Raw genomic sequence first — 18,727 nt, forward strand, 5'->3', positions numbered from 1 at the left:
AGGTGTTTACTATGTACAAAGCACTGTGCTAGGTGCAACAGGAGGTACAAAGATAAATAAGACATGGTATCAGCCTTCAAATAACTTACCAGCCAAGTAAGGGAGGTGAGACAAGTAACTGCAATATAAACTGGAATGTAAATGTATAAGAAAAGTATAAAGTGCTATGAAATCAGATGACAGTCTTAAAAATTTAGATGAAATCCAAGTGTGTGGCACACAGGATTATGCTTTAAAATGCTCTTCTTTTATTCATTCATTCTGAACAGAAGAGATGTCTAGCTTTCTCGAAATATTTCCTTTGTTATTCAGTCTGACACTCAACATGCCTTAGAAAGTTTTCTTAAATCTGATCTAAGTCCCAAATATCCTTGTTCAACGCATTAAATATAATGTCTTCAATGTTTATTGATTGAATTTCTTTCACCAAGAATATAAAAGATAATTGCTACTAAGCAATGGTTGAGATTTTATTATGCTTGAAAATAGTTGTTAACTTAGTGATATCTTTTGGGTCAAAATTACAATCTGTAAACATCTGTGCTGCTGATCAAATCTGCCATTACAACTCTCAATGAACAAAAAAAATTGCTAGAAGGTTCATAAAGAGACCCTTATGTAGTAAAAAGTTGAATAGTAAAACTATACAGGAAAAAAAATGATAATGTTGGAGCAGGCCCGGGATGCCACCCTCACACCAAAGGTTGCATATAGTTCTACCCTAGAAATTTTCAAAATCAATTAACCATTCACATGGAAAGTAATCTGCTTTCAGCAGAAATGAGGAAATGTACTCTATTGCAATACAGAGGTTAAACAGTGAATATTTTCTTAACCTAAGTGACCAAATAGTCTACTCTTCATATGGTCAAACTATGCTAATATACACTATATATAATTTAGATCTGACCTCCTTACTTGAAGATGAGATTTTTCTTTTAAATCATACATTTTGTTAACTATTTTCCTTTAGAATCTGTTTGTTATTTAAATTATTATTTTTGAAAACCACTAAGAAACTATATTTCCATATATCTAAACCCATGATGAATTTGACATTTCTTTCCTCAAACTGAAAATAAGTGGTCTTTTTGACCCCAAACAATGAAATCCAACACTTCAAAAACAACAAAGATGCCTTCAAATTAAAGTTACTAAGGAAACTTCTAAAGTGTTTTAGCTTTGGACAGTTTTATTGTTTTTTTCTCTCTTACTTGCCATCTACTTTCAAACCACTTCACTATTCACCTGCTACTGATTAGCTGGAGGGAAAAAACACCCTTGTCCTCCAGCTGCTAACAACTTGCTATCACTGCATCCCAGACATTAACAAAGAAAGAAGGTTACAGAGGAGAGATGATAAAAGACTGTGGGAGGGTGAGAGAAACCTCCCTTATAGCACAGTTCACACATATTTCCAAATCCCCAGGCCAACCCAAACAAAAATCGCCAGTGAAAGATAAATAGTTATCATCTAGGGATGTCAGTTCATGGGAATGCTGAAGACTAAAATGGTCTACTTAACTGAGTCTGATTATTTAAAAGCTGTCTAAATTAGCAATTAATACTTGTAACTAATCAGCCAATTATTACCTCCTAATTGGTATCCCTGTCTCTAGTCTCTCCACTCTCCAATCTCCAATCTGTCTTGCACAAAGTTGTCAGTTATCTGCCTAAGGGAAAGGTCTGATAATGTTCAAAAACTGTCTTCCCAAGCTCCCTATTTATGCCTGGGATAAAATACAAAACTTATCAGGCTTCTAAAAGTCAGTCCTCCCCAGTCTGGCTCCAATTTACCTTTGCCACCTAATTTCATATTAGGCCCCTTTAAACACACTATCTACTGGTCCAAATGGACCACTAGCTGTTACCTGAATTGGACCTTCTATTTTTCAGCTCACACCCAAACTGTACCCCTTTGCATGGAATGCACTTCACTCCTCATTTCCATCTTTTCTTATCTTCCTTCAAGGCTGGCACCATTTCCAGGGGCCTTTTCTGAGCTCTGAAATTGTCATCACTGCCATTCATCAAATTACCTTTTATTTGCACTTAACGTGTGTACCTGTTGTTCCATGCCCCACTTCCCCAAGCTCCTTAAGGGTAAGAATTATTTAATTTTTTTTTTGGTAGTCTTAGCACCTACCACAGTGCTCTGCACCGAAGAAGGGCTTAACAAGTTTGTTGAAAAGAATTTTATTTTCAAATTTTTTTTTAAAATTATGCTTTGAACACAATCTAAACCCCTCCAAAATTTTTTTGAAACCCCCCCCCAAAATAAATATGCCTCCCAATGTTATACATTCAAATAATTTACATGAAACTTATTTTACAAAAACCAGTTATTTGTTAATCAAGCAAGCTCAAAAAAAAAATGGTCTTGATGTCATTTTTCCAGTCATCTCAGGAAACAAGAAAGGGATTCCATGATGTAGAGTTAGGCTTTGGTGAAAGGTTTGGCATGACATTTCCCCTCATGTTATCAGTTAATTATTTCTTCTAAAGACTACAGAGTTCAAAGGCCCTAGCAGATCACTAGTTAAAGAGCAGCTTTGCTACTGCCCTCTCAGACATGAGGGAAGTAGGGCATGGGAAATTCATTTTCAAACACATTTTGTTTCTTCCACTTATAAGGATGGGAAGAAATGGTTCTAGAAATCAAAGTACCACAGGGCTCCAAGTCCTGTGCAGCACTTACACCAAAACATGAATCCCAGAATGCCCCTTCCCATAGTAATTTGCGTGCATCCACACACAAACCCCTATATGTATGTGTACATATGTATATCATAATTAAAATATCTTTAAAGGACTGAAAAATACTCTGCTTAAAGAAAATATTGTTCTTCAGTTCATGTAGCTGTGTTTGGTTAGATGGCATCAGCAAAGAGCTTCATGTCTTATATTTCAAAGTTAGCCAAGCACTGAATTACAGGACTTGCTTTTGCACTGATGTCTTTTCATACCAGTCTATGGCCTTGTAGAAAACATTCTTAATGAGAACATCATATATTGTTTTCTTAATAAGAGGTGAAAAATTATCATTAATAAGAGTTCCAAGAAAAGCTAATAAGAAAAAACCTCATTCAATTAAACTAAACGAAGAGCATGGATTGAAATAGAAAATTCCACATCAAAACACTCATAGTACTTGAATACTAGTCACTAAATTGTCAGCTTTGGAAGTAGGGTAGAAGGGAACAAGGAGGTGAAGAAAATATTAATACCAATCTGGTACTGAACACAGAATTTTATGGTCTTCACAGTTAAAAAGCTAGGAATATTAATAACTTAAAAAGCAAGTACTGCATCTGATGATGTTTTCTTAAGGATTTGTGTTGTAGTTAAGTAGTTTTAAGCTTCAAAATGTTATGTTTGTTTGAATCAGGTCGTGCAATTATTTTTAGGTAGTCTGCATTGGGCTTTGTCTTAAAACAAACTCTCAAACACCTCAAATCCACAGCAGTTGGGATAAATAATTAACAAAAATCTAAGACTCACAAGAACATTTAATTGGGAAAAACTTTATAGATATTTTATTTCATTTTTCTTGCTAAGGAAGGCCCAGAGATCTTCTTTAATATATAATATATATATAATGTCCTCACTATAGCAAGGACAGCTGAGGTCCTGCTGTTCTTTTAACTTTGTTTTGCTGGGTATTTGTAAAAGGGAGCCTGAAAGCAGAGTCTGAAAGCAGACAGAATACTTTCTGGGATGCTTTATACCAGAATATTAGATCTAGAAGGAACCTGAGGTATTATCTCACTCAATCTCCTTATTTACAAATGATTTTTCCTAAGGTCTCAGAATTGATGAGTGCCAGTTAATCCAGATCTTCTGGCGCCAAGTGAGGCAATCTATCCCCTCTAATGTTGATTATAACAACGACAGTAATTTCATAGACTCTTTTAAGTTTGCAGAATGCCAGATATAGTATTTCACTTGAGCTTTACAACAACTCTGTGGAGAAAGGTCCCATCATAACCCTCTGTCTACGCGCTCTATTCTACTGCTTTTCTCTGGCTCCACTGAAGCTGATACTTCCATGTGACCTTCAATAAGCATCATCTACAAACATCAAATTAAAGTAAGATTCTCTAATTATCATTATTAGTAACTACTGCGTAGGTTCCTGCCAAGAAGTGAAAGATGTGAAATTCAAATGATATTCATAAACATTATTAAGTGGCTGAAGGTAAAATATTTCACTTAAATGCAACAAATAAATGATGAGAGGTTGACTCCATTGACCTCCAAAGTTCTTTCCAGGTTTAAATCCTATAATCTGTAAAATAGTGTGTCTGTTGACTTCCTGGGGTAGATAACTAAGACTTAACTGAGAACCTCTCAAGACTTGTTAAATCTGACAAATCTTATTACCTGCTTCTGGTAATTCACATGGGCACAAATGATTACTGTCCTTCGACTCCTGGAATCAGAAATAGTCTTCAACTCCTTCTTGCCTACCTAAGGTGTGCCCTTCTAGGTTCTCTATACCCAAAACCAGCTTCTCTGAATCTTTTGTTGGCTCCCAAAGGCCATTGCTTATAGCAATGCCAAATCAACATTACGTGCTGGAACCAGTGTCCAAAGACCAACACCACCCTTCCATCTCCTCTTCTCTTGAGGTTACAATTTTAAAAGTTAAGAAATAAATGTTATGGGGACAAGAGAACAGAAGATTGTGGGGGTATGGATTAGCACTGGGATAGACAGGGTTCTATAAGGGGAGATGAAACAATAGACATTAAAGAAATAAGTAAATAAACAAACAAAAAAACCAAACCTTTTAAAATAGTATCCTCATGTTAGGAAAACACTTGACTGATTGATCATACCAATGTGTTAGTAGGTTTTTATTTTCAAATTTTCACACTCTAAGTCTGGTGCTTTATATACTTGTAAGGCCTTCACTACTGTTGTTTCAAAACACATTTTAGTAACTCATAATCTTTTAAAGAATAGGGACACAAAACTATTTTGACCAAAGTAGTTAAATATTTGAAATTTTTTTCGGTGATATTTATGCAAACACTTAAACTGTTCAAAATAGTTCATCTGCCCCATAAATGAAGAGCAGGTTTGGAAGGACATAATTTTTTTATACTACTAACTTTTGTATATCTTCCTCCAAAGGCCTAGCAACATGCAAAGTAAAACTAGCAGGCACTAAATATGAGTTGACCATGTTGGGGAACATGCATAGAAAAACCACCATTATCAAGTATCTAGTAAGTACTATTTACTATACGGTAAATACTTTGACGACTGTGGTGGTAAACAGAAAGATGTAAAAAGCATAGTCGCTGCCTTCATGGACCTCATAGAGTTCTACCAGATGTGAGCAAACAACCAAACAAGTGATATCTGTAAGCTATATTCAAGTTTCTAACAAGTTTTCCATGCTTCAAATAGGGCTTATATTATATAATCACCCCTGCACGGCAGTGATCATACTGAGCAATTCAACTGTAAGACAGATTGTAGAGAAAAGAATGTAGGAAAGGATCTTTAAAACTTTGGATAAAGCTCTCACCAACATAAAGAATGTTTTGCTCTAGAAATATGTATATACGTATACACAGTTGTCCATTACATGCCAAAACAACAATATTATGAACTGATATAGCAGCCTTCCTTGTATGTTTGACATGTTGCTGAAAAGACTGACAAAAGATCAATGATCCTTTCTACACTGAGCATCTTTCCATAAAAATCATCTGAAAACATTTCTACATTTTGTGACTTAAGAACAAAGGAAAGTGCAGTATTTAAAATCCTACTGTGGGACCATAAACCCAGAGATGAGAAATGACTGAGAGATCATCTAGTTCAAGCTCCATCCTTTCACCAAAGAGGAAACTGAGGTCTAGAGAAATTAAGTGGTTTTTCCAAGGTCACCCGATGACAAAGACGAGCTGCAAACGCAGGTTCTCTGACGACAATATATGACTCCAGTCTGGTGAGCTGGCTGGATGCTAGAATTCAAAGCGTGCCTTCAGACTCCAATTGAACGAACATTTCTGTGCAGGGAACTACGTGAACAACCGGGAATACAAAGACCACACCCAAAGAATTTCTGCCCCCAAGAAGCTTATGTTCTCCAATTCTTTTTTTCATTACCTGCTCACATTTAAATGTGTGGCTTTTCTAAAAGGCAAAAACCGCTTCTATGTGGCCATATTTTAATCAAAATTATTTGAAATACTGCAGCAAGAAAAGTCATCCTCCAAAGGTTAAGCTCTATTCCTTCTTTGTATTTACACCGAGCAGCAACTGAGCAAGGCTCCAGAGAGAGAGAGTAGAGTACCCTTGATAACAATTACCCTTTTCCTGGAATCAGAGATGGAACGGTTCCATAGCAATGTTTTGCCTTTATGCCTCACTCTTTGGCAGATGCTCCCACTCCTCCTTAAAAGGGCTTAAAAAAACCCCCAAAACCCTTGAACTACTCAAACTTTCTCCCTCATTCTTAGACATCTGCCAAGTAACTTGCAGTAAAATGGAAAGGGAAGAAGGATAGCTAAAGAATGCATCTGTCTACAATTCACAATGATTTAACCACTCAATTTTATGAAGCAGTGCTTTGGGTTTGGGGTTTTTCTTGAGAGCAAGACTTGTGATTAAGGTCAAAGCCAATTAAGATCAGCAATCTGAAAGTGTATTATATACTGTGCAACACAGAATATGAGATTCAGCAGACTCTTAAGTCTACTAATTTATGATTGTAAGGGAAAAGTCTCTAAGAGAATATTAATTTTTAAGAAAAGTATCCATTCCAGTTGACTGTCAATTGACTTCCTTGGCAAGTAAAGCCTGGAACATTTTTTTAAAGTTTACAAACACTATCACTTCTTATTAATTTTGTCTGTTTTTAAGGTCTATAAAAATAAAACTACTTTCACTGAAATCAAGACTACAAAAATTCTCCTAAAATGAACCCTCATGAGGAGAATATCACGTTGGACACTTGCCCAAAATTCCTTGGAGGATTCACAAGAAAAATGGTTCATGGACTTTGGTGCTAGAGAGAAATATCCATAGGAGAAGACTTTTAAGAGTCCCTTGGACAGTAAGGAGATCAAATCAGTCAAAAAGAAATTAATTCAGGCTATTCACTGGAAGTGAACAGCTGAAGCTAGAGCTTAAATACTTTGCCCACATAATGAGAAGATGAGACTCACTGGAAAAGAACCTGTTGTGGGGAAAGACTGGAAGCAAAAAGAAAAGGGGATGGCAGAGAATGAGATGGATAGATAGGGTCATGGAAACAATAAACACGAGCTTGGACAGACTTTGAGAGACAGCAGAGGGTAGAAGGGCCTGGCATTCTATGGTCCATGGAGTCACAAAGAGTCGGACACACCTGAACAACTAAACAATAACAAAAACTCAACTACATTATCCTACATCCCTATGTTCCCCAAAGAAAAATGAATATCCTCTTAAATTTTTTTTAATTTTTGGCAATTTAGGGATAAGATGAAAGACAGAGCTACCAGTAGTAGAGACCCATCCTCAAAGCCAAAAGACATAGGTTCAAGTCCTGCCTCTGACAGAAATGGCTGAGTGACCCTGGACAAGTCACTTAACCTCTCAAGTACTCTAGATAACTCTATAAGAGTAAAAATTACAGAGAAGATGTTGATCTGCATTGGTAGAGGGGCATTCCTCACCTGAAAGTAACCTATATCAATGGAATCTAATTCCTCCCTAACCTTCTCCAGGGGATAAAGAAGAAAAAGAACGAAAAAACTGACTCACAACTCCTCTAGGCTTCTCCACTTGTTTTCCCCTATGGGGTATGGCAGTTTGCATAAGGATATAAAGAAATACAATCACATAATTATTAACCCATAGTTAAGCATTGCTCAAAGGTACTGCTGGGTCTCAGCAGGAGAGAATGAAGAATTGAAGAAGAAGAGAAGTAAAGGATAAAAATATAAGAAAACAAAGAGGGGAAGAAGAAAGAAAGAATACAAAGAGAAAAAGTAGAGTGTGGTCAAATATCCCTTCAATGCTATAGGTTCTTTTTTCTTGGTTTAGATGGAAACATTTTTCCCTCTAGCTATAATTCACCCCAAAGCAGTTGCTAGTTTATTTACTGGGGAGTAGGAAGATGGAGGAAAGAGGAGAGGGAGAACTTCAGGCTGCTTCCAGTAAGGGAAAATGGCTGCTTTGTGATCAAATGCTAAAGGAAGTGTGGCCCAGAGCAGAATTCTTTTTCAGCTTAAATAGGACTACTCCAACCCCAGTAAATATCTGTCTTGGAACAGATCTGAGGTCGGTCACACACACACACACACACACACACACACACACACACACGTACCCTATATATGACCCACTATCTTCAAAAACATCCCATTCGACTTTTGGACGGTGCTGTTTGAAAGTCAGCACATTCTGTCGCTTTGCATTTCCAATCCCAGCTCTTCATTCTACCCCTTTGAGGCAAGTGGAACACTCATAATTTCCAGGCACCTTGCCTCTCTTATGCAGTCTAAGTGAGCATAAGTTTTTCTGGTAGTTATGCTGTATTATGCCCTCATTTTCCAGTATTTCCCTAAAACTCCCAAAATCTTTGACACCAAAACTTCTGTTATTTCCATATGTGGGAAAGTGCTTACTGTAAATGATTATTCTCAACCTTAGAAGTTGAGAACTTCAGTTCTCTCTATATAGCCTTAATATCAGAAGAGTTTGCATTGTGCCTCATGTGTTGGAAAAAGAGCAGACCTCATAGCCTTTCTGGAAATGCTGATACTAATGCTTAGAGGACTATGGTGAAATAGAATAATATAGGTTTTAGGGCAACAGGAAAGGTTAGATTGTGATAGACTGATAGAAGTATGAAGCAAAGTGAGATAATGCTATAGGAGACTTGTGGAGCTGCTGAACTGTACATTCTCAGAAGAAGTCTTTAGCTTTACTACCATTTCATGCCTGGATAACATATTAAAGGGTAGAACTCCTAAATACTAACAATTTTTCCTTTAAAAATAAACAAAAAAATTCACATTTCTGACTTTTAAGAGAAAAAAGTCCAGCACATAGACCAACTGATGAAAAAGGGAAAAGCTTGGGAATACTGACTCTGAAATTAAAATAGCAATAAAAAGTGAAAGTGATCAAAAACAGGTTGAAAAGAAACATAGCAATAACTATGACCACTATGTACAGAGAGGCAGCAGGGGAAGTAGATATTGGCTGAGCTAGGTCTAAAGTCCTCTGGGTCTCTAACCAAAGCAATCTTAAAGCTTTATGGCTCCAGTTCCACTAGTATGCCACAGAAGGCATCCCAGGTGACCATCTGTCTAAGAAATCACATTTGTAGAAAAGTGTCTCTTTGGCAAGTACCCAAAAATATCACAGGTTTCCTAGCATGATAATGAGTTAGTTACATTACCAGGTACCTTTTATGGGAAAGGTAAGGGTGCTGCAATCAAGAATATTTGCAACACCAAATTAAAAAGTTAGTATAGTTTGGGTAAGAAAACTGAAATGCTATTTTTGGATGGAAAATTCCATAATAATTTGAACAATAATACTATTACCCTTTCACCTTAATACAGCAACAAGAAAGCCTCAATTGGATCATTTATGACTTATTTCAGCAAAGCCAAAAGCAATATGACTGGTTCCAGAGAAATATTTTCTATCTCATTGCAGAATAAAGAATATGGCCATGTAGTCTTTTAGAGAACCAGACAATACAGGGTTTTAGATGTGGAGTTAGGATGGAAAATATTATCTCCCACTATTATCCTACTCTAAATCTGTGTCAAACTGTTCTAATACTTGTCCTCTAGATCGGGTGGGGAACCTGAGGCCTCAAGGTCACATGTGGCCTCCTAGGTCCTTGGTGAAGCCTTTTGACCGAGTCCAAGTTTTACAGAACAAATCCTTTTATTAAGGGGATTTGTTCTGTGAAGTTTGGATTCAGTCAAAGGGCTGCACTTGAGGACTCAGAGGGCCACATGTGGCCTCCAGGCTGCAGGTTCCCTACCCCTACTCTAGATGCTAATTCCCATCTTCCTTCATTCGTGTACAGCACTCTTCTCATGATCTCTCGCTACCTAATTCCTGTTCATTCTTCAAGGTCCAATTCAAGTTCCATTTCCTTTTCTTCTCCCAAACCACCACAACCCATTGTTATTGTATTTTCTCTTATTCTTTCTCCCTCTGTCTCTCTCTCTCCTTCGTCCTCCCCACTCTCCTCTATTTGTGGTGTCACACAGAATCAGACACAACTGAATAACAATAATAGCAGTGGCACAACAAAGAGAGTCCTGGAGCTGGAGTGGGAGTGTCTTGGTTTCAAATCAGAGTGACCTTGGGCAAGTCATTTAATCTTACTGGGGTTAACAGGGTTAATGATACCTAGAGTGCCTATCTCACAAGGTTGTTGGGAGACTCAAATGAGATATGTATGTAAAGCATTTTGTCTCATGGTGTTCTATAAAATGTCAGTTATTAGTATTACTGTTACAATTATTTATTATACTGTTACTGTCATCTCTCCTACTTCTCCAATACTCAAGAGCTTTCTGAGTGCCCCCCAAGCCCTGTTTTCCTGTGGCATGGCACTCTACCTCTCGTGGAATTAGTAATTATGAAAGTTACTAGCAATTTTTATGTTAGTATATAGGGTGTCCCAAAAGTCATAGTTTTTCCCTAACACTGTTACATATACACACATGAGTTCATTTAACAAATTCTCTGATAGTATCTCTAAAATAGAGGTGATATATAATTCTTTTCTGATGCATATGCTTTTTATCCAAAAGTCCAGATTCTAAGGTCATGGAAAGATTGTCCCCACATTTTACTCTCCACAGTTTGTTGAGACTTTGCTTGTAGAAACGTGGTATTTTTCAATCTCTCTTTAAAAATACCAGTAAACTTAAAAGCTTATGTCAGGTTCTCATTCCTTTAAAATTAGATCATTGACAAATGCTAGGCCTAAAGCTGGAAAAACTTGACACAGTCCACCATACTGAAAGAACTGGTGACTTGCCCAAAGATTTAAGATGTTATACAAAGTTCTTTAAAAGGGCATTAGCTTCAAAACATGATATTACCTCTTTTTAACAAATGCTGGTTGACTTTTTATTCACACAATGGCATCTTTTAGAATGAAACTTCTAACAACTTAAGACTGAACAAGTAAGAAGCTGCAAGAAAAAAAAACTAGAATCTTCAACAGTTTTATAAGCTTCATAATTACAATATTTCCAAATCATACATATAAGGTAAACAATCAGAGAAGCAAATATGTAAATACTTTCAGATCAACTTTTTAAAATTAAAGAACAAATAGCCTCAAATACTTTCAAAACCTGATGAAAAGATAAAAAAGTTTTGTTATGTACTTTCTAGGTCTGGCTCTAATTAACAGGTTAGTTTCTCCTGCTGCTTTTTCAACTCTCCCTCTCTCTCCCTCTCCCTCTCCATCTTCCTCTCGCTCTCTCTCTCTCTCATATTTCTCTCTCTCCATCTCTGTCTCAATTTGGCCTTTACAAAATACCTGGTATTTGCAAAATGTGTTACCACACTTCAGGTGTATCCACAAACACACACACACACAGAAAGTGGAAACAAATTAAGGGCTCCCCCATGCTGACTCATATTTTCCTAGCACCTTTAAATCTCATGGATCTGAAAATGCTCTATAGTCTACACTGTATCATTATAACTAATCAGCCCCTACAAACACACAGCTGGATGTATGTATCAGTTATGAAAGTAACAGTTTAACACTATACAAAACCAAAATGCCTTGATGAGAAATCAAGGACAGAAAAGGAATATAATGTCCAGTACAAGTTTGAAATAAGGTCATTACAACAACAATAATTTGAACGGATACTAAACAGGAAGTTACAAGATTGGGTGACATCCACAAGGATAAGCATCATTAGCAAGCTGGTACTAGTTTGTGAAGCATCCTGCATGACAGCAGTATCTTTCTTCCAAATAATTTTTACAGTTCACGGTGGGCTGCTAGATGGTGCAGTGGACAGAGTACCAGAGCAGGAGTCAGGAGGACCTGAGTTCAAATCTCACCTCAGACACTTGACACTCACTAGCTGTGTGACCTTGGGCAAGTCACTTAATCCCAATTGCCTCATCCTGGGTCATCTCCAGTCATCCTGATGAATATCTGGTCACTGGATTCAGATGGCTCTGGAGGAGAAGTGAGGCTGGTGACCTGCACAGCCCTCCCTCACTCAAAACAAAGTCAAGTGCAAGTCATGTCATCATTTCTCTGACGGCATGGTCTTCTTCGGCAACAAAGGACAAACACACAGTTCAAGGTTCCTTAACCTAATATCTGTGAGTCCTGGTCAGTGTCCAGAGTAGCCCAACCTACAGTCCCCAAACCGCCCTCTCTCTCCTGTAGTCTCTAGTTACAAGTTATTTAAACTGAAAGGTGATTCTCCTCCTCTAAATAATTTTGACAGCTTAAAAAAATTATTTGAAAGAATTGCATTTCTTCCAGTTAGGATAAACAGCTGCCTAAAATAAATACTATAATCTAGAAGAAAAAGACAAGCTCAATCTAACTGCACTACATAAATCTTTCTTATAATGAGTTTTAAACAAAATAGAAATTCTCATGGTCAACAGAAAACAAAACTAATAAAAGTAATGTAAAAAGTAAAATGTAATGCTTTGCATTCTCTATATAGATTCGACATTTATACTTTTCCTCATCTTTATTGGGACATAAGCACAAGCAGGACAGATACGCACACACGCACATGCTCATGCACACACTTGCATACACACAATTAGCTGAATGCCAAAGAACCATCAAAACATTCATAGCACTCACCTTAGGTTGGTTATATGTTGCTGCACAGGCTGATGTTGAAAATGGTCAGGCCACTGATGATGCAGGCAGAATGATGGAGAGGGCTGAAGACAGCAGGCAGTCTGATATACAGGTGAATGGTTTTGACATAAAGATGCAGAATACTCTGAGTGTGGCTGCATGCAACACGAGGCCACAGTACCAGCTTGGGAATGGCACTCTTGGTGACTGCTATGGTTATTCAAAGAATGATGGTATGGGCAAGGATGGCAGCATTGTGATAACATCTGGGGGGTTCTTTGGTTGTCTAAAGGCAGAAAAGAAGGTTTAATTGTGCCATTAACTTGGAGGCATCCATTTGGACTCACTTTTGTTCTGGGTGCCTCTTTGGATGGGTGCTGTTGGATTGCAATGTCTCCATCACAAGATGTAAGCGTACTGGAGTTCGACATAATGTCACTATTGCTCAGAACCATGAAATCGTTGTTTCCACTGCTCATAGCCATGCTCCAACTTCTTTGCTATGAAAGAAAACAAAGTAAAATGAGTCCTTGTTCAGAAATACGTATGCTGGAAGGATAGGCAAAAATTTAAATTCATTTAAGGACATAAAACAACAAACGTAACAGAAGCAACGATTCATTCAACAGACATTGGCTAGGTGAGCTTTCTATACAAGGCACTGTGCTGGGTTTTGGAAAGATATAAAAATAAATAGAACATAGTCCTTACCTTCAAGAACCCTACAATCTAGTTTAAAATAAGCAAAATTAATTGCTTGGGAAGACTTCTATATTTTAAAATAGTATTGTAGAAATTAAATACACTGCAAAGCAATAATAGAAAACAGATGTAAAGTTAAGCATAATTCATTAACAAATTACCCTACTCTTCTCACCAACACCATAAGCACTTCCTTGATGTAAACTACTTGATCTCCATGGTCATACTGCTCCCTCCTCAATTCTTCTTCTCTCATCTCTTCCTCCCTTCTCCTTATCCCTGATCCTACCTACACCTAGCTTGGATGAGCACCTGAACATTTATGAAATAACACAAAAAAAACTGAGTGTTTTGTGGCTGAAGGGCAATTTTGTTGCACGTTCTCATCCTGGAATTAATCAATCATCAAGCATTTATTAAGCACCCATTATGGACCAGGTACTACACTAGGTGCTGAAAGTCTGTGGGGTGTTTATGCGCCTGCAAGGCTGGATATTTTAGTAAACATCTTAAAGTTTGAATCTGTTTCTAAGTAAATGAAGCCCTAAAAATAGGGTAACAAAAAGAAATAATCAACATATTAAGCCAAGGAATATGGCAAATGAACCACCAGGTGTAAAAGTCAGTGGGGGGAGGGAGGCAGGGAGTGCAGGTGGGATGGATTAAAAATAAATGTTTGATAGCTAAAAAAGAATCTTTGGGGAAAAACTGAGGATTATTACTCTGAGAAAAATGAAGAGGAGATATGCTATGCCAGCATTAGTCAGACACAAATCATTTTATTTATTTTCTAGGAGAAATGCACAAAGTCTTATAGATGTGAGAGGAAAAAAATAATCTATATGCAGAATTTTTTAAAGTTTTAAGCAAATTCATGATTTTTTCAGCTCTACTGTTACCAGAAGTCTCTAAAATAGTCGACAAAATTCTTAGTGGTCTGATCAAGTTTAATCAACAAGTCACTGTAAAACTAATTTACAGCAGAAAACTATAGGAAAAAGTGGGAAAGTGGTGCTCTTGGTCTCCTGATCCAAATCTGAAGGCTAAAGAAAGAAATTAAACCAAGCAAAGTAGCAGCTTCATTGAATTTCTTTTGGTTGACAGAGACTCAGTTTTCAGAATAAAACTTTCTGAACTCCCAGGCTTACAAATTGGAATTGAACTTTTCTTGATTTCATTTTAATATGTGGGGGAAGCCCTATGGGAAATGCTGGAATATATTTCTTCTTTTCAGTTTGCATCCATGATAATTTGAACAAATATGAATTTCCCATAGAGAAGATTTTATTTCAGACTTTGCACATCTGTAGACTACATAAGCCAAAAGCTTCTGAGCACAGAACGCCAGCAAAGTATGCTAGCAAATATGCTCCTGGAATAGGGCATTAAAACTCTGATATGCAATGTGGATACTTAGCGGAAGAGGACATATAATCATTGTATTAAAATGTGAACTTTGTTTCAATATCATGTTTCTTTAAGTTTTTACTCATGTCTTTTGTTTTTTACATCACCACAGTTTTCCCCAGTATCCTTTCCCTACTCCTCCCAGAGAGCTGCCTCATCACAAACTATATTTTTTTAAATTTTTTTAATTTTAAAAAAGAAAAGAAAAAGAGGGGGGGGAAATAAACACAACCAATTAATACACTGACAAAGTCCAAAGAGATGGGCAATGTACAACAATGCACATAGACCTCCTACAGTTATTCAAGAGTAGTGGGTTGGAGACATCATCTCATATCTCCTTTCTCAAGTTATTCTTGTTCTTTCTAATTCTGCAACATTCACTTTTGATTTTTGTACGTGTGTGGTTGTTCTTTCCATTTATATGGTTGTAGTTGTATATATATAGTTTTCTTTGCTCTGCTTACTTCAGCTCTGCATTAGTTCATGTAGATCTTTCCATGTTTCTTTGGATTCATCATATTTATCATTTTTACAGCATAGTAATATTCCATTACATTCAAGTACCAAAATTTATTCAGCCAGTCCCTAATCAATGGGTATCTACTTTGTTTCTAATTCTTTGCCATCACAAAAATAGTGCTGCCATAAATATTTTGGTGTATGTGGATCCTTTATACTTATCTCTGGCTTCCCTAGGATGTTAGCCCAGTAATGGAATCTCAGGGACAAAATACATAAGCATTTTAGTCACTTTATTTGCATCATTCCATACAAAATGGTTTCCAAAATGGTTACACTGATTACAGTTCCCCCTAATGTCTACTTAATGGGCCTATCTTCCCATAACCCTTCCAAAACTAACTATTCTTATCTTTTGCCATCTTTGCCAATTTAAATGTTGTAAGATGAAACACTAGGGTTGTTTTGATTTGCATTTCCCTTATCATTAATGATTTGAAGCATTCTTTCATTTGGTTGTTAATACCTTAAAATTCTTTTGAGAACTGTTTATATCCTTTAATTGTTTACTATAATTAACAATAATTACATTTATGTAGCACCTTAAGGTTTGAAAAGAGCTTTCCTAAATGTATCTTTTTTTGATCCTCACAATAACCTTAAGAAGTTATTTTACAGATGAAGAGACTGAGGCAGAGAGAGGTTAAGTGATTTGTCCAGGGTCACACAACTATTAAGAGTATAAGGTTAGAAGATTTGAATAAGTCTTCTTGATTCCAGGTCTAGTGCTCTAGTTTAATTTATGTGCCAATCAGTTGACCCAGAGCAAAGGTAGGGATGAGTGGGGAAAAAAAGAGCACATAAACTAAACTAGTTAATGATTTAAATCTGTGCCAAAACATAACATGCCTGTAATTTACATAATATGTACACAATTTGCTTGGTAGTTTAAAAAAATGTTTTAGTCTTTAAAATGGTTGACTACATATGCTATAACACAGTGGGCAGGAAAGAGGTATGCCAGAGAAAAAGAGGGGGGAATAAAGGCTATGAAATAATAATAATAAAAACAACAATAGCTAGTATTTATACAATGTTTTAAGGTTTGCAAAGTGTTTACAAATATTATCTCATGTGATACTCACAACCTTTCCAGGTATGTGCTATTATTATCTAACTATACAGATGAGGAAACTGAGGCAGACGGAGGTTAAGTGGCTTACACAAGGTCACGCAACTAGTAAGTATACAAGGTCAGACTTGATAGAAGTCAGCAAATACTACCATTTTGCTATGTGTATAAAGATAGATAGTTGGAAAGAATTTAAAATCAATTTGGAAAAGAAAATGAGTAACTTTTTTTAAAAATTTGTGTTTAAATAACTTGTTTTCCTCAGGGTAATAAGGTATATAACTTGCCAAAACAAAACTCTTCTTTAAGTTCTGGCTTAAAATGTGATAAGTTTCTAAAGCAAGATATTTGAAAGAATTTCCTGCCTTTCACGAATATAATATGCCAATATTAAAATATCAAAAGTCAGTGAGCTCAAATCTCAAATTTCACCTTTTCAACTAGCATTTTTATGTCCTACGTGCTTTGACAATTTTGGATTGCAAGGTTTCTTTCTGGTCAATAATTGTTTTGTGATCCATGTTTTGTATGATTACCAAGTAATGAGTCAGAATGAAAATAACAATACAGGAAGATGTTGCCTAATAACAACCAAAGAACTATATATTAAGTTGAGTTTTTTAATAGCTCTCAGATGCCTTTCATAATATAACCATTTCAAACAGGATCTACTCACTTTTTGAGTAATGATTAATCAGGCTAATTCTGAATCTTTTTAGTAAGAAAAACTGAATACAGTTAACATTTTATTTTGTCTATACTATATGCCCAATTAGGGAGGGAAAGACTCGCAGGATTTTCAGTCAAAACAGAAACAACTGCTATTTATACTCACTTTGAGTCACAAAACCCAAAGAGTGACCAAGTGAGGCTTGGGCTGGGACCTATTGTTGACCAATCAGTGACAGCCAGAGTGATTTGGGTTTAAGGTACAGTTTTTTAAAATGACAGAATAAAAAAGAAGAGAAAAAAAAAGAAATCTAGACAGTAAACTCCAAGATAACAGATCTAAACAATGATATATCACTGATTATCTCAATACATCTTAACATATTGTGACTGGATTAATTGGAGCTTGTCTAATCATCATTTTGTAATTCTTGCTAATGATATTATTTTAACTCACGTGATAGCAAACCAAATTACTTAACTTATAAAGTTCCTGGGGAACAGGCACCTGAAAGAAACCCCAGGCAGCTTCATAGCTGTTGTCTTTGGAGTCAGGAGTTTACAACAAACAACAATGTAAAAGATGCTAAGATACTACATATCAACATTATAGGTAAAGTAATAGGGTTGGCTTGACAAGAACAATACAGAGAGAAGTAATTTCACTTATTCTATGACATCATCAACACCTTAAGAAGTCTCAGGAGACAAAACAAAGGGATGGACACCTATAGAAGAGTGAGTTGTCATCTGTGTTGGGTTAATAAGAGACCTGAAATTCCAGGTGAAATGCAAAAACTAAGACTAGGTCAATGACAATTTGTTTGCTCCAAATGGCTAAATCCAGTGTTGAAGGATATATGTGGATCTGTACCCAAATGATCACAGCACCATTAAAAAACAGGTGTTGCTCAATGAATTAGATAGTTGAATAGTTATTAAGAAGTAATCTAGATTTCTCCACCGCAAACCACACCCCCATTTTTTTAAATTGCTTTTTTCTCTTGATTAACAAGCATTTATTTTCTTTCCCTTCTTCCTCCCAGTCCATACCCAAGAAAATGAAAAAAAGAAGAGAGAGATAAAACAAAACTCCTGTAACAAATTAAGTCAAGCAATACAAATTTCCATGTTGGCTATGTCCAAAAATATATTCTATATATTTAGTCCATCATCTTTTTTGTCAAGAGATGGGTAGTGTTCTTTGTCTACTCAGACCTCTGGAATCATAGTTAGTCATTTCATTGACTAGAGTTCTTAAGTCTTTTGAAGCCTTTCATTTTTACCATGTTGTTGTTATTGTAAATTGTTCTCCTAGTTCTATTCACTTTACTCTGCATTAGTTCAGGCAAGTTTTCCCAGGTTTCTCTAATACTGTTTCCTCTCTTGTTTCTTAGAGCCTTAATATTCTGTTACATTCATATGCCATAATTTATTCAATCATTTCAAATAAAAGGGACTACCTTAGTTTCAAGTTTTTCCCAGCACAAAATGAGATGCTATAATTTTTC

General features: G+C 36.3%; 1 protein-coding gene across 6 annotated transcripts in view; it reads right to left on the minus strand.

Moving 5' to 3' along the window:
• DISP1 (dispatched RND transporter family member 1) overlaps positions 1 to 18,727 on the minus strand; it is a 265,708-nt gene that overhangs the window by 57,082 nt on the left and 189,899 nt on the right. For all 6 annotated transcript variants that reach the window (XM_072647748.1, XM_072647749.1, XM_072647746.1 and 3 more), the window contains one exon: positions 12,845 to 13,344. In XM_072647748.1, the coding sequence (XP_072503849.1) occupies positions 12,845 to 13,329 (485 nt within the window). In that variant the 5' untranslated portion in view covers positions 13,330 to 13,344. The remainder of the gene's footprint in view (positions 1 to 12,844; positions 13,345 to 18,727) is intronic.

This window comes from Notamacropus eugenii, chromosome 2 (assembly GCF_028372415.1).
Source record: "Notamacropus eugenii isolate mMacEug1 chromosome 2, mMacEug1.pri_v2, whole genome shotgun sequence".
Classification (NCBI taxonomy): domain Eukaryota; kingdom Metazoa; phylum Chordata; class Mammalia; order Diprotodontia; family Macropodidae; genus Notamacropus; species Notamacropus eugenii.